This window comes from Alosa alosa, chromosome 23 (assembly GCF_017589495.1).
Source record: "Alosa alosa isolate M-15738 ecotype Scorff River chromosome 23, AALO_Geno_1.1, whole genome shotgun sequence".
Taxonomy (NCBI): domain Eukaryota; kingdom Metazoa; phylum Chordata; class Actinopteri; order Clupeiformes; family Clupeidae; genus Alosa; species Alosa alosa.
In genome coordinates this window covers 13,722,307-13,747,160 of record NC_063211.1, presented here as the reverse complement: position 1 = coordinate 13,747,160, position 24,854 = coordinate 13,722,307, and the positions used below count along the sequence as shown (strand labels likewise).

Sequence of the window (24,854 nt, the reverse complement as noted above, 5' to 3'; positions counted from 1 at the left end):
CATTGTCACACTGATGATAGTACACTAGCAGACAGTGCTAGGTCATGTTAATGAAAAAGGTAATCCATCCATAATTGTATTTAGGCATTGTCCGATGTCATTAATTTAAAACTATTTAGGAGTAAATTAATATCCCCTCTTCTATCTGTTTTTGTTCTCCTCTCTGTCAGGCTGTGATAGGCTGAATGAATTAAGGTGTAATAGTAGGCTACATAAGGGGGTGGAGGGAAAGATGTGAAAGGTGTTCCATGAGGTAACTTTGATTTAATTTCGAGGATGTTAGCAAGATAACTCTGCTACAATTACAACATTTGCAGATGTATTTACATAGGCTAAGTTGCAGCTCAACGTTTCCATTCCGTGCAAAAAGTAAAAATAATTTCAAAACCTGATATTTCGTGTACCTTTATTTTGACGCTTTTTTGCAGCCATATTTCCCACTATTGTCGCTTACTGTCGTTAACTCCACGGAACTCTTTCTTGTTCTGATTTACCAATATAATACGTGTGCCGTGAATAGCGCCACCTAGTGTGCTGGTGCAAGAAACTGCTCGGCCACTGAGAAGCCCCTGGCTGCAGAGCTATTGTGACTTTGGGCTGAGAGGTTATGATATCTTATTTAATGAACACTGAGGGAACGTGTCTCCTTACAAAAAATGACTGCAGTTATACTATACAGTTTTTTTTTAAGTACACTGCAGTACAGTGAAGTACAATAATATGTTCAAGTCCAAAATATGCGCGCATTTCTGCAGTAAAGTGCAGTACTATGCAGTGTGAGTGCAATGCAGTTTTTTTGTTTCTGATACTCAGAAAACTGCAGTTTATGACACTTTTTCACAGTTTCGTAAGGGTCACTTTTGAGTGGGCACAGACTAGAGGAAATTGGGTTGAGGGAATATATTACATCCCCCAAAACAGGGATTCAGCATGGTCAGTTCAACCATTGTAATATATGTGTTATTGTTGTATGTGTTATTAATTCCCATTAAGACAGACTTCCTAGCTTACTCTAAATGCAGTTCTTTAAATTAAATCAAAAACACACTAATGATTCATTAAATTTGATAAAATGCTGTTATTGTTGATGTTGTTTTTAAATCATGTGGCTATTAAGAGTTGTTGGCTCATAGCATTGCATAAGCCATCTCTATTTCATCAATCTTTCCTACACCTCACACACTTGACCTTAAACAATGGCACTCCATGACCACATGTGCCATTTATCTGGTCCATTGTCGTTCCAAGTGATACTTGACTGTCTGATGTGACGCTACTGCATGCAAGCAGAGAACTCGGCTTCTGCTTAGTCTCAAGTGTACCATCTTGTGGAACCAAGGATGTCGAGTTAAGGTTTATGAGGATAATAAATTCTTTAAATCAGTTTCCAAGCTGGCAAAAGATTTTGTAATGCCTGGATATCTCCAATTGTGTCTATTATCCCAACAAACACATGAGAACATCGCTTATGAAACTGGTTATATCACCCTTTAATCCTGGAAAACTGGTCTGTTTTCACAGAACCTTTTCAGTGTGCAGTTATTTGTGTTGTATTAGTCTAAATAACAATCTGAATGACAACAATTTGATGCTGAAATACAAGCCACCATAATAACAAGCAATACATCACCATGCACTATTTAGTTTTTAAAAGACCAATTCAGTGATATTGTAAATAAACAGATCCCTTTTTAAGGGAGTTTTTTTCCCAGACCATATGTGGTCCCTGGTAATAGCTGTAATGGTTGTTTCTTAAGGCAAAACATATATTGAGGTATACACAAAATTATGACACGTGATGTCATCATCAAGATCTTCAAAACAATGCTTCCTCTGGAAGCATCTATTCCACCAGGTCTTCAGGAAAAGAGAAGCCCAAGGTCTCCCAGCATTGCACTCGTTGATCCCTCGAGGAACACTGCAGTCACAGCGCAACACCTCACTCGTCTCCTGACCGCAGAGTGGCAGCGGTCTCCACTCCCGCCTCTCCTCGTTCGGGAAACACCAGCCTCTCCAGCATCTCGGACCTCTGCTCCTCTGGCAGCAGGACCAACTCTTGCACGGGCACCTTGGAGAGAAAAACAAGTGGGGAAAAAAGATGAGGAGGAAGGGAGAGAAAGAAACAGATGGATGGTGATGGGGGGGGGGTACAGTGCTGCTTGAACGTTTTTGAACCCTCAGACATGGTCAGTTGTTTTTTACACAAAAAAATAAATAACATAAATTATTTAATAAAGCACATCCAAACCCTAATTTGTAACGCTAACATTCCAAGTAATAGACAGAAACAAAATAAAGTTCTATATTTTCATGACATATTCAACAAAAGTGGTTTAGCTCCAAATATGACATTTGCTAAAGTATGTGAACCCATGTAGTTAATTTCTTGTAGCACCTCCTTTTGCACCACTACTTCAACCAAACGTCTTCTGTACCCATTAGCCAGTGTTTCACATCTGGTTCTGAAGTTTTTTGTCTACTCCTCCTTGCAGAACTCAGCCAGTTGAGAGAGATTGGAGGGACAACTGCCATGTACTGCCCGTTTCAGATCTAACCAAAACATTTCTATTGAATTGAGGTCTGGACAATCCAGAGTACGAATTCTTAAGCCATTCCTTTTGATCATTTTGCTTGAATGCTTATTGTCCTGTTGTAAAATCTATTTCCTCCTAGATTCATCTCCCTGACTGACATGAAGTTAAGATCAAGAATTTGTTAATAGGCCTGCAAATTCATGGTATCCTAGATGATATAGAGTCGTCCAGGTCCAGAGGCAGAAAAGACTTAGACATTTCCATTCCACTCCATTATAGACATAATACCAGCTGAGATGGTTTGCATTGTTTTTTTTACTCAGGACAGCAGTTTTCAGATTACATTATGTGCTTATATAATTGCAAAAGGGTTCTCCAATGTTTTCTCAGTTAGTCTTTTAAAATGATATCAGATTAGTAAACAGAATGCCTTTGCAACATTGGATGAATGGTTGTTGATAATGGGCAATGTAGATATTGCATTAAAGATCAGCCATTTCTTTCTAGAACAGTCGAGAACCCTTTTGCAATTATGTAAAAAGAACCCTTTTGCGAAAAAGCTGGTATTCTGTCTATAAAGTTTCTCCAAACCTTTGACTGGCGGTGTATGAATGCATTTATGTATGTTTGTATGTATGTATGTATGTTGGCAGAAGTTTACCAGCACAGGAGAGTAGCCCAGGATTCTCAGGTGGCGAGTTTGCATGGCCATCCTGCCTCGCACATGGGAGGTTCCAAAACAGTAGGCAGAGGAGGGGACACACAGCACTGCCAGCCTGCAACAGAGAAGGAGTTCATGTGGGTCCAAAGCTTTTTGCAAAGTTATTGGTGGCAAGGGTCACTGATACTGAGGCTTTTAGTGGCAGACATAAATGTAGACTATGTGAATTGTTTTACTAAACTTTTTTTCTTTCTTTAAGAAGATGTATTATAATTTGACAAAGAAATTGAACTCAATTCAGCTGTGCAGTTAAGAGGTGCCATAGTCCAGCCTTTTTGAAATTAAAAATATACATTTTCGCTGCACTACCGATTGTATGAATTATGTAATGCACGGTTGACTTAAAAGTATGAATGGACAAATTAATGCATTTTCAGCTGCCTTACTTTCGAGGAGGATGTTGATCCTGAAGAGGTTTATCTCCATGAGAAGTTTCAGATGAGAGATTGATCACAAAATCTGTGAATGTTAAGAATGGACACAAACAGAGATATACCTTGCATGCTCTCATAGCAATCAATTCTCTAATACTTTGTGCTGTTTTTCCACAATTGAAATTATGGCCTGCACGATATAATTTATACTTGACATACTTTATGGACATAACTGGAATTATAACGTAATAAATAAAAGACTAATCTCAATCTCAATATTGTTTCCCCAGGTAGAAAATCTTTTGTTTAAATTACCTATAGATCTTTCACATATCTTGTATCTAATTCAAGCACACGCACAAGCACACGACATCTTACCTATACGATATATCTTCTCCACAACCAGGTGTTCCTCTACGGTCTCCACTCCTTCCAAGCTTTTCAACATGCTGAAGAGGTCTAGAGGAGGGGGCAGGGCTGGTGGGGCTGGCAAGTCACCCAGGATGGGAGGAACAGACAGGGGACGTGGGAGAGCAGGCTGGTCCAGCCGCAGGCAGATATCCACAACATGGAGTTTCTGCTCTAGACCCAAGACTCTCTGCTTGTCTACAGACAGAGGGAAAGGGACGCTCAATCCACAATCATTAGAACAATGGGATACATACAGTGTAACAAAATCTCACTGACCTTACAGAAAATCATTGATGATGCAAAAAGAAAACAAACTGTTGGAATAAAAAAAATATTATACAACAAGAACACTAGGGCAGGTATGATATTCCCTCTCACAGAGTCAAACTGTTCTGGTGATGTTCATTTGATCACTACCAACCTAAAACCCATTTCATGGTAACAGAACATATTCTTTACGGGTTGTGAAATTTTGGGCCAATGCCGATTATCAAAATTACAATTTGGTCGAAAATCAATGTCAATACCAATTTGTTTGTTTACTTTGTTTTTGTTAATCATACCCTTTAGAGGCAGAAATACAAAAAATATTTATTATAAAAATGGCTGAACCATTTTCATGTCTTTCAGCCCTTTATAGCATTATATCTCTATACGCCGGTCCATGATTTAGCTAATGCAGAATTGATGCGGCTGATGTTTATGCGAGATAAACATCAGCCACTACTGTTATTTGCTGATAGGCCAATACCAGTCAACAAGGCAAATATTGAATATCAAATAGGCACTGATCCGTGCATCCTAATATACAACCATAACAGAGATTTTTCTCACTATGCCTCAAAGTGTGCACTTCTTAAAGAGCTTACTTCATTCAAATATCATTTTCTGTATTTCCCATTCCAAACTCCAGTCACGCCATACCAGTACCATTGCTGAAAAGCTGCTCCAATGTGTCCTCCTGAAGGAGTCTCTCCAGTGGGAGAACAGGAAAGTGCTCTAGCAAGCTCAAGAAGTAGATGGCCTTCAGAAGATTGTCTGGGTGAAGCCGGTCTAGATAAGCCTCCACAGCGTGTGTGATGCCATCAAGAAACCTGTGGGGTTAGCATGAAGCCATGTCTACCTTTAACGCAAAATCAACTTATTTAACCTCTTTGAGGTTTCAGTGTAGAGCTAACACTCACTCTGATTTGTGATCCCCTAGGTCGTGGTTCAGCTGAGAGTAGACTTTCAAGATGCTGAGGATATCTTTAAGCGTGAGGGCATCGGGGTTCTGGATTACTCGCTCAGCAAACTTATCCATCAGGGTGGTGGGGTGAAAATGCAGCTTCTCAAACTCCAAAAGGAGCAGAATAACCTTGAGGGGGAGCGGTCAATACCAAATTATCACATTTATGTACCCCTTGGACTGTTAAAACTGGTACATAGCACACACTGTACACAGTTTCTGTTTTTCGTACACTGACTAAGCCTATTAAAAGCTTTCTTAAATGGAAATCTTCACTGAAGGACTAGATTAAACCCATGAGTGGGAAACTACACTGTTTACTGACAACAAATGGCAATTAGTATGCAACACTTTTCAATGGCATACTGAACCCTTTGCTATACAGGCCATACAATAAGTATGCAACACTTTTCAATGGCATACTGAACCCTTTGCTATACAGGCCATACAATAAGTATGCAACACTTTTCAATGGCATACTGAACCCTTTGCTATACAGGCCATACAATAAGTATGCAACACTTTTCAATGGCATACTGAACCCTTTTTTTTTATTCCCAAAACACATTACCTGTTTACTTTTCCACATGGCACAGCTGGTTGCCATATACTCAGCAATGGATGACAGCAGAGAATAGTTCCTATAGTGCAGATCCTGACATGCCTTTAGGGTCATCATGAGTCTGGAAAATGGAATCCCCTGTACATTTTCTAGGACATACAAATTACTGTTATTGAAGTTACTGAAGACATAGGGGTGGAAAGAATGGGTAGTGTAAAAACAACATACATGCATCCTGATGGGCAGTCAACACACAAAAGCATATGATTTAAATGGGGCGATGCACCTTACAAGCTCCATGTTGAGTGCCGTGTGGCGGTATTCATGAAAACTCAAAGCCTAAAGAATTCCACATAGTTCCTTTAAATAAGATCACTATATTAAGACTTATTAATATAATGGCTGATATTAACACATCTCCATTCATAATGGCATTAGATTGGGTTGTCTCAGGTGTATACCTTCATATACGCTGAAAACAAAGTTATGTTATGTGTGTTACCAATCAATCAGGATGAAAAGTCATCATAACATCATAAGCCCTCTTGCCAATCTCTTGGCTGCCGCTACTGTCTTACAGTTTCCATCCAAACAAACTAGTGATGGGAGAGTGCCACAAAAAGATTTGATGCATTGCTTTAATTTGATTCAGCATGGATTGATTTCTTACCCTCTATCTTCTTACAGCAAATTTCCAACAGGGGCCTTGAGTTTAGTCCCATAATAGCCATTGAGGCAAGCATGTATTGCGCATTGGGAAGTGTGAAATCATTGGCCATGCCCAGGGCCTTTTTCTGTAAAAGAAAAATAGAGATACAAATGTCACAAAGTTATGTATGTACAGTAGGCTCAGATCTTCACAGCAGGTGGCCTTTAAAAAGAATCTGAGCCTGCCGAGTACAAAATCAGAGCTCAATGTTCACCTAACATGTTTAGATCTGACACCAAAAACATGCAGGTGTAAGGATTTTACATAAAGTAAACACAAAATATGTAGTAAGTACAACTTTTCAAACAATTAGCTGTGAGAGAAGAATATTTATTTTCTTGCCTCCAATTTCCTTTTCAGTTCATCTGAACTCTCCTTCCCTACTGCACGCATAACTGACTGAAGGGGAAGTATGTTCTTGATCAGGGAGATGTCATTCTCCAGCTTCAACCTGGGAAAAAACTGAATATTAAATAATATACAGACCTAACATTAGGGAGAAAGAGAAGATAAAGATATTTCAATGACCGTCATTCCAATATCTATTAGGCCTATATAAAAGGCCTAAAAGCCAAAGAGGTTACACAAATTCAGAGAAACAACCGCATTACCTGAGCCCTTGTTTAAGTGCTTCAACATTCTGCAGTGGGTCCATTAGTTCTAAAGCTCCAGCAAGAACCGAAAGAGACCGCTCGTCAAAATGGTTCAAGTTTTCCTGTTGAGGGGAACATACAACAGTTAGCCAAGTAATGAATATTTGCCTGCATTTTAAACAGACTTCTTCCATATGAAATCCTTTAAAAATTATAGCTGAGCAAACAAATGATGGCTACACCAGTCTACGGTCCATCTACCAGGATTATGGGCAATCAAAGCACAGGGCTGAACTGACACCACAGCAATACACTTACCAACAGTGTGTTTAGTCATTAATACTGTGATGTCGTAACCAAAGACCGACTAGTGACTAGTTACCTGAATGACTCTCAGGAGGATCTGGACCACTCTACTGCGCTGAGGCACTCCCAGCCTGACCAGCGCCAGCAGACTATAGGCCATATCCTCAGTCCGCATCTTTGGAGCCTCGATGATGACCCCCTGGCACAGTTCCTCAAAGCCCTGGTGTTCAAACATCAGCTTCAGCTCGTAACCCCGATAATCATCAGACATCTTTTTTGTTGTCTCCCAAATGCGCGAAAGGCTGTTGCTGACACGCCGGTATGTCTGTGCGTTGTGAGTGACAAGATCCAGCACATCACTGGGAGAGGAGCACTCGTCCAGCTGCCGGAAGAAAAGGTTCTTCTTCTCCTTCTTGTTGGGCTTTTGGTGTTCTGACAGTGACTCTGAGGGTTTTTGCAACTCCCGGGGTTGCCTTGAACGTGCACTGAAGTGGTCATCTTGAGAGTAGTACCTCACTGTGCTGACAGCAGGTCCTACTACGTGATTCCAGCTCCAGGAGGAAGCTGATCTCTGTTCTGGCCTTTTATTATGTGTATGCTCCCTGTGGAGTAAAGAGCCCAGCTGTGCCAAGAGAGGTCTATGCCTGCTAAAAAGCAAGGCTTTCCTGAATACCTCCTCACCTGTCTTACGGATATTCATTATGTCTCAAGTTGTTAAGTAGGGGGTTGCGAATTTAAATTCTGAGCTTGAGTAAGTGGCCGAGACTTTAACCAAGCCGATATACTATCTAAGTTATGTGGCCTGAACATCAAGTCAACTACTTACCCGTTAGTAGCATATGGTAAACAAGGATGTACTTGACTTGTTAGTTGAAACGTTAACGTAAACGTTAACTATAATTCCTGAGCGACAGCATCTGTTGTTCATTCTAACGCTAATGTTAGAATCCGTCCAACTGATACGACGTTACCGTAAAATAGACATATAAGGCGGGGATAAGTGAACTAGTTGGCTTACGTTTTTTTTCACAGACAGTTGAGTTACAAAAGCTGTAACTTACAAGCAAAATAGCTTGGGAGAAAATGCTGTCACTGCCTGCCTACCTGCCTGCCCACCTAGCTAGAAGCATTCTAGACTGTATCAAGCTTAGCTGCTACTTAGATTAGCTTTCTCTAAATAACACGAAGCAAGCACATTTGTCAGTGTTATTTGTGATATACTCACAAAACAACTGCTCTCACAATTTCTATTATCTGTAGCGGTCAAAATAGTCCACAAGCTGAGTTGACTGAACATTTACCCTTGAGAGTTATTCAACACATTTTGTATTCACATGTAACCAGCGCGCCGCCATGACAGACGATTTTCGTCATGAGGTCAAGAAGGACCTTCGGTTACCCAGCAACTGGAACAGCTACAGGAAGCATGGCAAGATTTGTTGTTGCAGGTAATTTCCAATTTCTCACAATATTACAACATCCACAGAAATTGAGTATGCTACTCAATCAAGTCTTTTAATTTGTTCTTTGTCATTTTACCTCGGAATAGCAATGCTTGTTTTTCCCCTCTTCTTTTTCTAAGGCAAGGCAGATTGCCCTCATTATGCAAAAGCAGAGCTTCTTGCAGACTTACTTCAGAGAAAGTTGCCCGACTTTCGTATTCACAAAATTTGTGTACATCCAAATGAATGGAAGGTAAATTTGGAATCAGTCTATATCTGGATATCCTAATTTGATTTTACTGTTATTTTTCAAGTGAAGTGAGGTATTGTAGGTATATCACTGCCCTCTAGTGAACATCTTCCCTTTGTTTCTCTGTAAACAGCAATGGCTAGAGACGACTTGCCTTAGTAATGGCTGGGAGCATGAACACTCTCCTTTGGTGTGGAGAGAACTTATTGATAGAGGGGGGAAAGGAATGCTTCTGGGTGGTTTCAGTGACTTCATGGAACATGTCCAGGTACAGATCTTTACACTGGGAGTAGGCTAGGCCAAGCCTATGTTTATGTTTGTTGTTACTATACGGTATAAGCACATTTTCTCAACACATTTCCTTATAATGCCAGAAGTAACTTAGATTTGTTTTTGTAAAATTCCCAGGGTTATTATGGAATTACATCAGACATGACAACAGACTTGATGCTGAAAATTGCGAAAGAAAACCTTCAGACAAAGGAGCTATTTATGCAGGAGGAAGCACAAGGGCACAGCCTGCTTCAACCTCTACACATTTGGATAAACAGGTGAGTGCCGTGTCAAGCAAAGCATTCAAGGTATAGACACACACTTGATTTTGCATGGTGCAATACAGAGTATTGAAGAGAGACAGGGGGCATTTTAAAATAAACATGGACCTAATCTTTCACACTTTCACCTTTAACTTGCAGTGCCCTGCACCCAACATGCTACAGCCTGATCCCTCTGCTGTTTGACTCTGAAGTTTTCACCAGTGCTCCTCTAATCAGCCTCCACCTCCTAGATGTTGGAGGAAGTGAGGAGGCCTTGCATGGAATCAAAATGGAGACTGAGGATCTCTCCTCTCCACAGTTACACGAGATCACTGTACACAATTTCTTGGATGAGTATGTCTTTCACCAGGCTCATTTTATCATCTTCCTCGATGACTGGCCACCTGGGCAAGAAAAAGAGGGGCAAACAGAAGAAGTTGGTCGGGCGGTGATGAAGAAAGTGGCCAAGAATTTCCAGAATTATGGAAAACTCATTGATTCAAGGGCACATAAAAACGTGCGAGTGATGGTTGTTGGGGACTCTTTCATCAATCTGAAGTGTTCTTTACTTCTGGAGAATGCACCTTCTGTGGACTCTAGTCACTTTGTTGCCATGGGAACTCAGCTGGAGTATGAAGCAAGGGCACAGATAGCAAAGAAGCTCGGTGTCACATCAGCAGGTATCATATCTCACTGCTCAGCCCTCATCATTGTTTTCTCTACGGTAAGCAATACTGCAACTCAAACTCGGGTGTGATGGCATGTTTATTTTCCTGTTAGATGTGACAGATGTCATCATATGGGGAAATATCAGTGGCAGCTTCCATGTGGATCTTCAAAGAGCAAGGGTGTTCCGATATGAAGGTGCCATTTATAGACCTCCCAACTTTTCTCAGCCACTTCTGGAAATGTCAAATAACAGGTAAGCACTAATGTGTTCACTAATAATGGTGTTTGTCTGCATGCATCACACTAAGATGTCTGTTGTTGTTGTTGTTGTTGTTTATTTATCTCTGAAGAAAAAAATTTGAGACTGATATTATGAGCTTGCTGAGTTTACATCGCTCCATGGTAACCTCAAAGACTGAAAGAGCTGCAGCCATGTCAGCAACAAATGGGGTATGCGCCATCCTGAAGGCCTGGAACAATAATTCCTCTCCTAAAGAGGTTTTCTCTTTGGGAATAATCAGCAGAGGTAAAGGCCAATCACCACATGCTAGCTGCCATTAATTATTGGTGGGTGGCACGAGTTGCAATGCAGTGTATTCATACCATTCAATGTATTATTCAGAAGGGATTTTCTTACGCTGTGGTATACATTAAATATGCAAGTTTCACATTCAATTTGCTCAGGCATACATGATTTACTTTAGTGAATCTATCAAAGAACTAAGTTCACCGGGTCCCTGTTGCATTTTTATTCAGGAGAGTACAATGTTCCTAAAGGCCTAGTGGTTTCAATGCCTGTAGTCTTCAGTTGTGGACAGTGGTCTGTTGTACCCAATTTGGCTATTTCTGATGAACTGAGGATCAGAATTGAGGACTCAATCAGTCAGCTGAAAACAGTAAGTACTGATGTTGTGCTGCAAACATCATTCATTGAAATAGTTTTTTCTCGTAAGTATTTAACATGTTCTGTAGTTTTTTAAGCTCTGTAGTTCTTTCTTCGGTTACATTCATCAGTAGTTCGGGTCATCAAGTTCAAGACATTCCATCATTCTTTCACTTAATACATTGTATATTTACTGCATAATGTGTGTTTTCTTTTTCCCAGGAGAAAGAAAACACCGTATGCAGTTAAACATTTGCTGGGACACCTCCATGATGAGACCTTGAATACCCGGCAGAACAGAGCTGGTTAATGTTTGTAATAAACAAGCTTATCAGATTTCAGCTGAATTGAATTATGTGTCTATGTGACATGAAAATGCCTACCACATACCTGCCATTGCAGTCAACCAGAAAACATAATACACCAGGAAAAGGGCTGTGGTTTAAACAAGATGGCCTACCTCCGTTTCTTCATTTTACCGGACCCTTACACAATCACGGCTATTTGAGGTCACATGGCTAAAACCTGTCTGACAAAAACAATAATTACATCTTTGTTGCAAAACAAACTAGCTGTTGTCATTGTGGTGGCCCCATCACATTACTTGAGTTCTTTCATGACATTTCATTCGCCTAAAGCAGAGGTTACACCTTGTCCTTAGTTAAAATATTTCTGGATAGGGTTCTATTTTGGATTGGAGTTTTCCCCAGCAGCAGGGAGTTGTAGCAAAAGAATAACATGCTCTCTATTGAGCTGTTTTTTTTTTTTTTTCAATGATGTTAACTAGTTTGCTGCTATCAGTATCATTGTGTTATTTTAGGAAGACATATACATTTTGGATTCTTTTTTCTTTTTTTTTTGTACTAACTTGGATCCCACTGAATGTGAAACCAACAACCTGTTGTCAATTTTTTTCCATTAATTTCCAGTGCAAAATTCTAGATTGCCAACGTCAGAAAAAATCATTAATGTTGTAACATTTGTTGTAGTTGTATACTTTTTTGCAAGAGCTAAAATACTACATTGGAAATCTTTAAAATCCATATGAATGTGTCTCTTTTTACTTTCCCAGAGTAAAACTACATTGTCTCTAGCTGTTGTTTTTCTACCACCAACTGTAAAACTGTTCACTGTTAATTTAACTTTTAAGTTGCTTTGGACAAAAGCATCTGCCAAATCCTATAGCCATAACCATAAAAGGCTCATGCATGCTGATTTGCTTGAGAGTTGAAATTAGGCCTATGATGTAAACTGATTTCTGTGCACACTGACTGCACAGCGCACCCGACATTCTTTTCGAACGTTTCAAAGGACATTTGGCGGTTGAATCGGACAAGGCAGGCAGTCTTTGTGATTTCTGAACACAGTTTAACATTTTTCGCACAATCCACAATGAGGGAGATTGTTCATTTGCAAGCCGGCCAGTGTGGAAATCAAATAGGCGCGAAGGTATGTATCTGATATCTGTAGATATCAGTAGAAACAAGTATGAATATTTATTGAGTTTATTGGCGGTGTGGCTAACATTAGCTTAGTGCCCTTGTTAACATGCTAAAGTCAACTAGCAGTTATGCTAGCTAGTTCTAGATTATTATTTTTTTTGTTCAACGTTACTGAAGGTGCATTTTTCGAAATGTGGCTAATTTAGCTCTGAAAGATCCAGCAATGCAAGCAGTAGCCACCTTTGTATGCTTGGTTTCCAAGCCAGTGAAGTTAAAGTTCAAGTGACTGTTTTTTTTTTTCAAGCCATTGCATTCATGTTAGCTATAACGTTAGTTGTCTAGCTCTATCTTAGCTAGGGCAACACATGACATTTCACTCTTGCAATCCTTAATGCAGGGTTCACACTCTTAAGTCAAATCTAAAATTCCAGGTCTTTTTTTCCTGACAAACGAATACTAAAATGAATGATACATAGCCATTTCTTAACTGACAAAAGATTTCTGAGCAGTAGAGTAATGTTAGGGTTGTGAAGTCGGAGCCTTTTTTAGAGCGGGAAATTAATAAATGGGCATTAAAAAAAATAGTAGTAGTACTAACTATAACTAAGCTGTAACTTAGAGCTAATGGGAAAAGCTAGCTAACAACCCGATAAAACACCAACGCTGCATTGAAATTTATTTATATTAACGTTTTTCTGCAAGTACATTTTAAACTGTTATTTATAGATGCCAGCTAACTTAGCTCTAACATTATGTCACTTCCAGGAGAGGGCCGCCATATTTTTGACCGGTTTCGTATATTTTGGCAGTAAACACAATGTATTTGAATGAATGACTTCTTGGAAAAAGTGCTATTATCGGTTGTAATCGTTATTTATTACCCTCAACTTCATTTTGTACTCTCCCGCAATCCTTCCCCATAGTCTACAGTGGGAATAGTGGCTTGAAGGCTTACAAGATAGGTGTGTGTCTGTGCATACTCATTTATCAAGAGTAATGTTAGTAGCCTAATGTTCATTTATCTGCATTGTGCTGGCTAACGTTACACTCTCAAATGCATATCACGGGCAGAACAAAGAAGAGATGTTTATCATGTTAGCAGGATTCTAAATTGATCAATTGATTGAAATATAACATTATTTAACGTTAGCAGAACTTCTACTGTGACAGTGTAACTATGCTATGCTATATGGTAGCTCAACGTCCATGACTGCGTGAGTTTTAGAATAAACGAATATGAATATTACTATTTGAATAGTAGGGTATATCTGAAACGGTTAACTGATCATTTGATTATCCTTGCATACCAGTGCCTAGCAGCAGGCTAGTCTACGCCATAGCTAGATGGGTAAAGGACGCAAAAATACTGCACCAGGAGACCAAAAATATTTATTTGATCACGGCCAACAGCACAGATAATCCAGGTGTACTACTGCACGATCTTGTGACTTTCCCTTAGGTAACACAGCGGTAACCATAGGAAATGAGAATGGTGTGGCTGTGGGCACAAACATGGCACGTGAAAGTTACAGTGACGTCATGTGACGCAAACTAATACAAAATTACCGGATATTCCCTGATTTAGACTCCAAAATGATCAAATTCCCTGACTTTGCATATCTGGAATATACTTTATAATATCCAGACATTCCATGAGAAGTGGGAAACCTTTAAATGTAATGTTACCAATGCAGTATGCAGTGCAATATGCCAGAGCATCATAGTTAATGTATCATCGCATACGGAGCAGTATGTCCCTCTGAGTGATTGTTAACTCACATTTTCATTTCAGTTTTGGGAGGTGATAAGTGATGAACATGGCATTGACCCTACTGGCACCTATCACGGAGACAGTGATCTACAACTGGAAAGAATAAATGTCTACTTCAATGAGGCAACTGGTAAGACCGCACAAAACAAGTTATGGTAGGATTCAAATGTTCAATCAGTGGTATATTACATAATCTATAAACATTGATGGTTTACTGTAATATGGTTTCTTACATTCTGTGTTCCTAGGTGGGAAATATGTCCCTCGTGCCATCCTTGTGGATTTGGAGCCTGGAACCATGGATTCTGTCCGTTCAGGGCCATTTGGTCAAATCTTCCGGCCTGACAACTTTGTCTTTGGTATGACAGATTACTGTTCACACAACTGTTGAAAAGATGTGTATGATCAGTAATTCATTTTTCTCAGTGTTTTTAGTGCACGATTGTTATGGTACTTTATTTATTTTTATGTACAGGTCAGAGTGGCGCTGGAAACAACTGGGCAAAAGGTCATTACACAGAGGGAGCGGAACTAGTGGATTCTGTGCTAGATGTTGTCAGGAAGGAAGCAGAGAGCTGCGACTGTCTACAGGGATTCCAGCTTACACATTCTTTAGGTGGTGGCACAGGATCAGGCATGGGAACTTTGTTGATTAGTAAGATTCGTGAAGAGTACCCAGACCGCATCATGAATACCTTTAGCGTAGTCCCCTCCCCTAAAGTGTCAGATACAGTGGTAGAGCCTTATAATGCAACCTTGTCTGTCCATCAGTTAGTTGAGAATACAGATGAAACATACTGCATTGACAATGAAGCCCTGTATGATATCTGTTTCCGCACCCTGAAGCTAACCACTCCCACGTACGGCGACCTCAACCATTTGGTTTCTGCTACCATGAGTGGTGTCACCACCTGCCTTCGTTTCCCAGGACAGCTGAATGCAGATCTTCGCAAGCTGGCAGTAAACATGGTACCCTTTCCCCGTCTGCACTTCTTTATGCCTGGTTTTGCTCCCCTCACCAGCCGTGGCAGCCAGCAGTACCGTGCCCTCACCGTGCCTGAACTCACCCAGCAGATGTTCGACGCCAAGAACATGATGGCTGCTTGCGACCCTCGTCACGGACGCTACCTGACGGTAGCAGCCATCTTCCGTGGCCGCATGTCCATGAAGGAGGTGGATGAGCAGATGTTGAATGTCCAGAACAAGAACAGCAGCTACTTTGTCGAGTGGATCCCCAATAACGTGAAGACGGCTGTTTGTGACATTCCACCTCGGGGTCTCAAGATGTCCGCCACATTCATTGGTAACAGCACAGCCATTCAAGAGCTGTTCAAACGCATCTCGGAGCAGTTCACAGCCATGTTCCGCCGCAAGGCCTTCTTGCACTGGTACACCGGAGAGGGCATGGATGAGATGGAGTTCACAGAGGCCGAGAGCAACATGAATGACCTGGTTTCTGAGTACCAGCAGTACCAGGACGCCACTGCCGAGGAGGAGGGCGAGTTTGAGGAGGGTGAAGAGGACATCGAGTGAAGATTCTTCCGACTGTTCCGACTGATTCTTCCGACTGATTATTTGATTGTTCTGATTGTTCTCTTTGATTGTTTTATGTTCCCTTGTGTATGTGTTCACTTTGTATTAAAACTCGAGAAACCACTTTTTGGAATCTGCTCTTTGTCATCAATCTAGGCTCATGTGGGAATAGTTTTGTTTCACAGAATTGATTTCAAAGAAGAGATTCATCTGAATATTTAAGAGCCTTTATAGGTCAAGAAGCAGTAAAAGCATGAGCAAACACATACATTTCTATAGTACAGAACATGACAGTTGAAAATTGCTTTTGAAAAACACTGTAGTTTTTTCAGTTGATTTTACATACTCATGTACATTAAGTAGTTTTAACATTCTCTTGAATATGAATATAAACCAAAGCATCTCCCATGTAGAATGTCCAATTGGCAGTCTTAGTATCATCTAAGGAACATGTGATAACCTTTTCTGTGAAGGGTGGCATGTTGTGAACATTACAAAAAAGTTATCTTGAACTTAAAATGTTACTTTTAGTTTCACTCGTAAAATCAAGTTGGGTTATTCACAGTCAATTATAGCAATGACGTGCTTTTGAGTGGTCATTCTTCCATTAAAATAGCTTGAAATATATAATAAACATAATTTGTTGAAGGCAAACCAAAGCACTGATATCCAATATATAGGGGTTGTACAAAATGCCTGTCAGATCACATGATCTAGGAATGAACAAAGGTATATGAATATGTCTACTGTTAACCATCCCATGCTTGACTCAAAAGGCCTTCAATACAACTCCATGAACAAAAAGCAAACACAAACCACAGTGGTGTACATAAATGCTTTTTCCAATCCCAATATCATGCACAGTGGACCATAGGAATGGAACCCAGAACAGGACATAAAATTAAGATGCACTTTAATTCATGATGAATAGAAAACTAACATCAAGATGAATGACAACAATGCTTAATTTAATTGTACTATTCCACATCTCTGAAGAGGGGCTAAAGGCAGGTCAAAATGTGCCTCTACTTTGATGGGATTATGATTGAAACCTGATTGTATCCAATGTTCTTTCCTACTGTTAAGCCATTAGTGGCAAGCTCACGTCAGTAAACATGATTAGGACGTGTGTGTGTGGGGTGGGGGCGGGCATTGGAACACACTACATATTGTTGCCAGTTAAGTATGATTATTATTTTTGTTTTGAAATAAGATTATACTGTAACAACAAAACAGTAATCTTGCTCTTGTTTAAGTGCTATAGGAGATGCATACAGAGCACAAACTGTAAGTCTACTGCAAAATGCCCCTCCCCCATCTGCTCTTATTTGGCAGTTGATGGCGAGGGATTGTCAGTTATCTGTCAATTCACACCACTGTCTTCCATGCAAAGCAAACAAGACTATGTTCAAACTGTGCAAGTCTAGTTTTAATAATGACAGCCAAATGTTGGTATGATGTCCTGAAAAAAATAATAATAATAAAAAAAAGGTTTGGGAGGGTTGTCTTCCTCTTACTAAAGTACACTGACCACACCTTTTAAATAAAACATCCCAATATGACCTTAGAGATAAAATAAAATATATGTGTATACATTTATATACCATAATTGTATTTATATATTCCTCTGTATATTTATATTATTTCAGCTCTATTAAAAAAAAAACATTAAAAATGTTAACATTGTAAAATCAGGGATCCAATTCCATTTCCGTGAGCACCAATCACACCTCATCACTCACACATGATCACTTCAGTTTGCTTGTCTTGTTCCCCAGTTTAGTATTTATGAACCCCTATTCATCAGCTCAGAATCACAACCAGATAAAAAAGGACAACCGTCAGGATAAAACAAGAAAAGACTGGTTCAATGCCACATACTTCCAACCTGAGACAATCAGGCCACAGTGTTGTTTAAAAAAACAACTGCAAAGATGATGATGTTCATTCTGAGGGGGCTTTGGAAACCCCTGGAATTATAAGCTTCTATCTGTGTTCTGAGTAGTTATGAGATTTTGAGCTTCAAAGTTTTAGAATTCCATAGAGTTATACTGATAGGTTGAACAAGCCGAACAACACCTGACCTCACCTTATTATGTTGTCACAGAATAAGAATATTGTTAGAAGTTGTCAGAATAAGAATATAACTCAATTTTGATTAAAAATGTCAGATAGAACCTTATAATTCTAAGGGGACAGCAATCAGCAAGTTCTGGTTCCAATCCTGCACAATGAACATCAACATGACGCTACCAGAGAAGAGCTGAAACTTTTTTTTTTCTTCAAAGAAACAATGGGGCACCTCAAGAGCACACAAAACGTAAAATGGGCCACTCATTGAACGTCTTCATAATACAGACCCAGGTCAGTCACAGTGATTTCCCACTTCCAAAACCACACACACGAGCACACACACACACACACACACACACACACACACACACACACACACACACACACACACACACACACACACACACACACACACACACACACACACACAAAGGACTAACTGACTGTGCCTGATCTATAGACCCCATCTGTAAGTGTATACGTTGGTATATATGGTGTATCTACATAAAACTATAAATAAAAGGAGCATTTTAGTACAGGCAAGAAGGGTGAACAGGGGATCGTGGGATGGCATAGGAAGCTAGGACATTTGAGGGTGCTGATCGCCACTGGCTGGTGTGTCTGGCGTTGTGGAGGCTGTTGTACCCACACCCTGTCCGTCAAGGCCCAAATCCAAGCCTTCGTCCATCATCTCCAGTTCGCTTTGGTCCAGAAGCTCAAAGTCCTCCTCCTCGGCCGGCATGAGCGTGACGTCCGGCAGTTCCTCTGCGCTGGCTTCACCGGTCACATCCTCCTTCTCCTCACCACTGATAGGTGCTGTGTGGTGGTGGAGGGCAGAAGAGGCGGCGGTGGTGGTGGTGGTGGTGGCGGCGGCACTGTCAGGGGTTTCCAGGGTGGACTCCATGGGGCATGGGGGCATTTCGGTGGGCATGAACTCCTCCATGCACGGCGCCTCCATGGCCTCAGTGGTGCGCAGCAGGGCCGACAGTGTGTTCTGGACCACGGTTGAGATGGCCGTGCTCACAATCTCCTCGCTCAACGCCTCCAGGGAGCGGCTGGGGCCAGGAGCCTCTGGGGTCACCTCTCCTTCATCGCCAACCTCCTCTTCCTCTTTCACCGATCCGACCACAGCGGCCTGGCTAGTGCCGGCCAGCTTGCCGTGCCCGTTAAAGTGGGTGTTGACGAAATGGAGAGGGGACGCTAAATGTTGAAGGAGCAGGCTGGCGGCGCTTTGGTAGTCCGTCTCTGAATGTTCTACCGTGGAACTCTCTGCCGGTGCGGAGGCACCCAGGGGGAAGTGGAACAAACCGTGCTCCAAGGAAGGGAACTCGTCCACAGAAGGGAACTCTGGAAGATCTCTAGAGAACGTTTCCTCTGGTTCACTATTCATGCTCTGCCTGTCCAGGTCTGTGGGGCAAATTTCACAATGTTTCACATCACAGTCATATTTTACAGGGCCAGCTTCTGACACAAATTAAGACTAATCCTAAATTAAATGTTTATGTTCATTGAATGCCTTAACTCAAGTTCTCATTTCTTGGAATAAGGTTAATCCATGTACGAGAAATCAGACCCTAATGTTTTAACACATTCGTCAAGAATTTCAAAGAGATTATACACTTAAGAAACATTAGGTCCAAAAGACTACAATAAATGTATGATGCAATCTGTACTGGTAAGGTAAGAAATAACATTTCTTACCTTCAGAGACGTCAGTCAGCTGTGGGGTGGTGGCTCTGGACACAGAGAATCCCCCACTCTCTAAGATACTCGCTTCCTCGTCAGACAGCTCCGAGTCTGTGATGGCCATGGCCAATGCTGTGGTCTTCACATCCACCTACATCAAAGGAGACGGCAACCAATCAGAGAAGAATTCCAATCCAATAGGCCAATGAGCTCCCATTCATCTGTGAAGGTTAATATTAAGTCCACATCCCTATAATGTCCAATCAGTTTTGGAGACATCAAACTCCATGACCTACCAACCAACGAGCTTGAGTTATTATACATTTAGTTTGACAATAACACAGACGGAGTATAAGAGGACATTTTACTCGATTCCCCGACTCTTTCCACCATTCTAGTCATGCGGACGCCTGGCTAATCTCATCATATCTCAGGTCATGTCCCTGACTACTGCTGTTGCCAATGGCCCTGTGCAGCGTGGGAAAAAGGAGCCTCAGCGCTCACCGTCGGAGCAAAGCAGGAGAGCTCCTCCTCGCTCTCACTCTCCGTCTCAGCTCGCGGCTCATCGCCCTCCTCAGACTCCTTCTTTACCTCTGTGGAAACAAACGCAGACACACACAAATAGGGACTTCAGTACATCAACACTACATACACCTCTGTGGCTCACTCACCAACAGATACACACGCACACATAAACAGATGAAAGTTGCATAGGTATACCCATCTGTGGCAAGCATACACTAATCTATCAGCATTTACCAACATCTAATACACACACACACAGTATAGCACAACTTAAGACACACATTCACTATTTCAATGCATTTGAATCCAATTCACTGGCCTCAGTTGTGGCACACTAAAATCACAAACTGCATGGAGAGAAATGGTTTCCATAGCAACAATGTTTAAGCAACAGTCAAGATCAGGAGCAGACAGACACAATGCTCTGGTGAGGCAGTGGACCTCTGCCACTTAATACGTTGAGTCATCGACTGGCAATCTCACTTCACAGATTAGACATAAAAAATGAACGCTAATATCAAATATAGAAACATAGAAAACAATGGAGGAAGTACCAATGTGGTGCCAAAGTTAATACCCGCAGTAGGTAAGCAGGTTTCAGATAATGAGAAATCTGTATTTTAAAAATTGTATTAAGCAAAGGGCAAAGGTTCCTGCCTGACGCCATAATATGTAGCCTGTGAATTATATCTAGCGACACAGATATTTTTATAGTAATTAAATATGGTAATCATAATATATAATAACAATAATAATAATACATTTTATTTATAATGCACTTTTCATCATACAGAAGATCTCAAAGTCATGATCAAAATCATGATGTGATTACAATGTGTGTGTGTGTGTGTGTGTTTGTGTGAGCCTGATTATCAGTCACTTTTTGTTTACCAACTGCTGACAAGCGAGCTACAATGAATCCAGAAGCCAAAACAAATAAAGCAATGACGGAAGTTGCACAGCTTACTGAAACCCATAATGCTTAGCCTCATTATGCAGTAACTGTATAAGTCGCTGCAGGGCACAGAATCAAAGGGGATGGGCCAAAATGAAAGTGTCGACTCTGTTTAGGGGGGAGACTCACTGCGCTTGTCGTGTTTGCGATGCTGGGTGTCCCCCTTCATGCTGTAGTCCAACTTCATTAGAATGGGCTCCAGGCCAGTGTACATCCTCTGGATCAGCTCGTGATACACAACCAGTGGCCAAAGCAACACACTCAACACTAGGTACAGTAATCACACACACACACACACACACACACACACACACACACACACACACACACACACACACACACACACAATGTTTAAACTCAGCAGACAGTTTCACCAAATCATTTTACTATACACTCAAGATATTTATTTTTATTAGCACATGTTCATCTTGCATACTGAAACAAAAAAGATAAAAAGTCCGCTTCAACCAGGGTTTGCTCCCACTTGTTTTTATTTTTCATGACGTTTCGGGTAATCACCCTTCTTCAGACGTGAAGTCTGAAGTCTGAAGTCTGAAGTCACGTCTGAAGAAGGGTGATTACCCGAAACTTCATGAAAAATAAAAACAAGTGGGAGCAGAAAACCCTGGTTGAAGCGGACTTTTTCTCTTTTTTGTCTGGTCGTTTGTTTGTCCTGCTCCCAGGTCAGACATTTGGATGTGCGAAACTTACTCTTTGAACATCTTGCATACTAAACCCATGTGGTGGCCACTGCTTTTAGCATTTTAAATTCATTCTGAAAAAGGTAACTGTCATTCTCCTGCCTTTTGGAGTGTTGGTCAATGCTGGACGAAGGAGAGGAGTCTTTGAAGTGGGTTAATAAGAACACTGTGACATAAACAGCTGTACTGGCATGTCGGTCTTGTGCAGTCTTATCCGTGTGCGGTTCATGTGGAGACAGGTTTCCATGCCGACACACGCCGCAATGCAACTGATAAACATAATCAATACTAGGATGACCCAGATCAGCGGAGTCAAACTAACATCAGGTGCATTTCAGACGGGGCCAGGATGACATAGCAAGGTCACGCTGATAAGACTGGCTATTTCCAGTGTAAACTAAGAAATGGGTCAGGAAACTCAGCCACAAATGCAAAGTTCAAACAATGTGTGACTGGCAAGTTTTTTTACCACCAACTAACTAAGTTATCATGACAGGCGTGAGGGTATGCATGCTCCCTCATTTATCAGTGCCTCAGTTGTCAGTTTTCTTTTGAGAATGTGTCAGTGGAATGTTGTTGATTGGAGGATGAACTTACCGATGATGTAAGAAATCATAATTCCTGGAACATAGTGACCAACCATAGCCAAAACTAAACAGCCGCAGCACATCATGGCACAGAACTGGAGGGCAAAAAAAAAAAAAACATATTACATACAATATATCTAGCACTAGGAAGATATATTACATACATTCACAAACTTATGCCTACACTATTGCTGTTCCCAAAACTATATCTTCTCAGATTAATATGCCGGCCAACCTAGTGAGCAACATGTGAATATGCAAGGTAGCCCCTAAAAGACCATGTAACTGTTAGCTTTCATAACCACCAATTGTGTTAATACTGTACATTTGAATATCTCTGTGCTTGCACACATGAGCATATGAGCATATATGTGTGCGTAAGAGTAGTTGTGGGTGAAAGTAGTGTACTCAAGCAAGGCAAGCAATATTTGTGCTGAAACTTTACCTTGCCATGATTCTGCTGTTTGAACTGGAGCATCTCCTGGATGTAGAGGCTGCAGGTCAGGTAACTCTCTGCCAGGTGATGGCTAAGTTCGGCCACGCTCAAAAGACGAGGTTGCACAGTCATGGTCTCCCTAGAAGGTCCCACAACGCAGGTCATGTCATGTAATCTCCTCAAGGCAACATATGTAATTTAATCAGAACTAAGACAGCAGGCCAGAAACATAACTTAGAATTGATCACAGAAATGTTTCGCGTTGCATTGTTGTACTGGAGTTGTGCCTAGGTTGCTCAGCCTACTGGTATGCAAATGTTTACTCTAGATAAATACCTTTCAACAGTGGCAGCCTCGGGATTCCGGACTGTATGGACAAAAAAGGACACAAAGGGACAGGGAAATTATTCAAAGCATAGGCAAACCATTTTTATACGCACTACTGTAATTTGACACTGAATAAATGACATCCAATATCATGTCAATTTTAGAGCCATGCTAAATACTGGGAAATATTGCAAACCCTACATAAGATTTGCAGGATTATCATAGTGTTAGTGTATTACAGTAAAAATCACAATATAGTGCTATCAAGAGACACACCACATATATGACCATTTCAGAATACAGTACAGTAATAGAGGAAACATACCAGTCATTTTTGGGAGTTTATATTTCCATCTTTCCAGGAGTATGAGACCAAGGAGAGAGACACTCAAAAGAAATAGCGGACGTAAAGAGGTGGACGACAAGAGCCTACAAAGGTACACAGACACAAACAAACCAAATCAATTCCAAATCATGTGGACTTTGATTACGTTCCAATATTCCAACAAATGTCTGGCAAAGCAGACTGCTGCAATGTTTTCAATTACCCAGTTAACGATATGCACAAGTCTGGTCACATGTAATACGTTTTGGGGAGCAAACATGACATGCCATATATTTTATTATAGTCATACAGACAATTCCAGTCATTATAACATACAAAAAAATAGGCAAGCACAATGTTTTGTTACAATAAAATAAACTAGTGTCGAGGCGGAGAACTTCGACCTGGCTTGCCAAAACCTTCGCTTGCAGGATTGCTAGCTATCGGTAGCTCACGAAACAGATGAGCTCACAGTGTGAGAGAGCTAGCTGTTTGGCAAGCTAACAATAATTATCTTCTCGCTATATTACAGGGATTATCGTTCGTTTACTGTCACAGATTAATAGGCACATGTTGTGCAACTTTCTTCCTTTGAAACATAATACAGCTAACGTTATTCATAAATCTGATATATTTATCTGTCGTTCAGTTCTTACCAGAACATGGTGTTAAGCGTGAGGGCAGCAATGATGCTGTACAAGGGCCTCTCCCAGACAAGTAGCCTCTGCACCCACAACACCACGGGCTCATACTGCGACAACCAGCCCTGGAGCCGTTCACGAAGTCGCACTAGCTCCGGGTTCCCATCTCCGCAAGGTTGGTCAGATCCCCCGCCTGGGAACAAGGCCTCAAGACCTACCGAAGAGGAGGAAACGGAGGGGCGTCTGGCCTCCTCCTCGCTCGCCATCTTTTCCCCACTTTGTTATGTTGTTGTGCAGATCACGGGGTATGGTAAGGTGGATCCGTCAAAGGATTAGAAAAAAACGCAAGAAGCGATATTACAGGCTCACGATGTCACGTGTCTCTTGTTTACGGCTAAGTACCGTTCTTACTGGAATTTTAGTGACCTCTTCTGGACAAACAAGGGGCTGTCAAGTATTCCTCGCAGGGATTCAGTTACACGGTTAGACCGTGCCTATATCCTAGGCCAGGGGTTTTCAAAGTGGGGGCCCGCGAGGGGGTGCCAGGGGGGCCTCAGCAAGTTGGAAGGAAAAATAAAAGCAACAAATAAATACATTTGAAAAATTTTAAAATATACTTATTACTAGGTTGTTA

General features: G+C 41.1%; 4 protein-coding genes across 4 annotated transcripts; 2 read left to right on the top strand and 2 right to left on the bottom strand.

Annotated features, from left to right (window-relative positions):
- Positions 1-1,466: 1,466 nt before the first annotated feature.
- On the bottom strand, positions 1,467-8,826 carry fastkd2 (FAST kinase domains 2). The gene is made up of 11 exons (XM_048235274.1): positions 7,515-8,826; positions 7,151-7,254; positions 6,882-6,990; positions 6,501-6,624; positions 5,840-5,979; positions 5,225-5,397; positions 4,971-5,134; positions 4,008-4,235; positions 3,642-3,714; positions 3,196-3,310; positions 1,467-2,068 (listed from the first exon to the last, which is right to left on the bottom strand). The coding sequence occupies exons 1-11, from the start codon at positions 8,136-8,138 to the stop codon at positions 1,940-1,942; spliced, it is 1,983 nt and encodes a 660-aa protein (XP_048091231.1). The 5' UTR covers positions 8,139-8,826; the 3' UTR covers positions 1,467-1,939.
- A 21-nt stretch (positions 8,827-8,847) lies between these two features.
- On the top strand, positions 8,848-11,559 carry mdh1b (malate dehydrogenase 1B, NAD (soluble)). The gene is made up of 9 exons (XM_048235287.1): positions 8,848-8,886; positions 9,021-9,133; positions 9,264-9,398; positions 9,539-9,681; positions 9,826-10,346; positions 10,447-10,588; positions 10,686-10,861; positions 11,092-11,231; positions 11,441-11,559. Exons 1-9 carry the CDS (start codon positions 8,865-8,867, stop codon positions 11,465-11,467), a joined length of 1,419 nt encoding a protein of 472 aa, XP_048091244.1. The 5' UTR covers positions 8,848-8,864; the 3' UTR covers positions 11,468-11,559.
- Positions 11,560-12,500: 941 nt separating this feature from the next.
- LOC125288713 (tubulin beta-4 chain) lies at positions 12,501-16,087 on the top strand. Its single transcript, XM_048235299.1, has 4 exons — positions 12,501-12,667; positions 14,453-14,561; positions 14,680-14,790; positions 14,907-16,087. Exons 1-4 carry the CDS (start codon positions 12,611-12,613, stop codon positions 15,962-15,964), a joined length of 1,335 nt encoding a protein of 444 aa, XP_048091256.1. The 5' UTR covers positions 12,501-12,610; the 3' UTR covers positions 15,965-16,087.
- Positions 16,088-16,175: 88 nt separating this feature from the next.
- retreg2 (reticulophagy regulator family member 2) lies at positions 16,176-24,554 on the bottom strand. The gene is made up of 9 exons (XM_048235275.1): positions 24,236-24,554; positions 23,580-23,683; positions 23,264-23,294; positions 22,937-23,066; positions 22,502-22,586; positions 21,333-21,470; positions 20,228-20,316; positions 19,739-19,874; positions 16,176-19,444 (listed from the first exon to the last, which is right to left on the bottom strand). The coding sequence occupies exons 1-9, from the start codon at positions 24,484-24,486 to the stop codon at positions 18,618-18,620; spliced, it is 1,791 nt and encodes a 596-aa protein (XP_048091232.1). The 5' UTR covers positions 24,487-24,554; the 3' UTR covers positions 16,176-18,617.
- Positions 24,555-24,854: the final 300 nt, after the last annotated feature.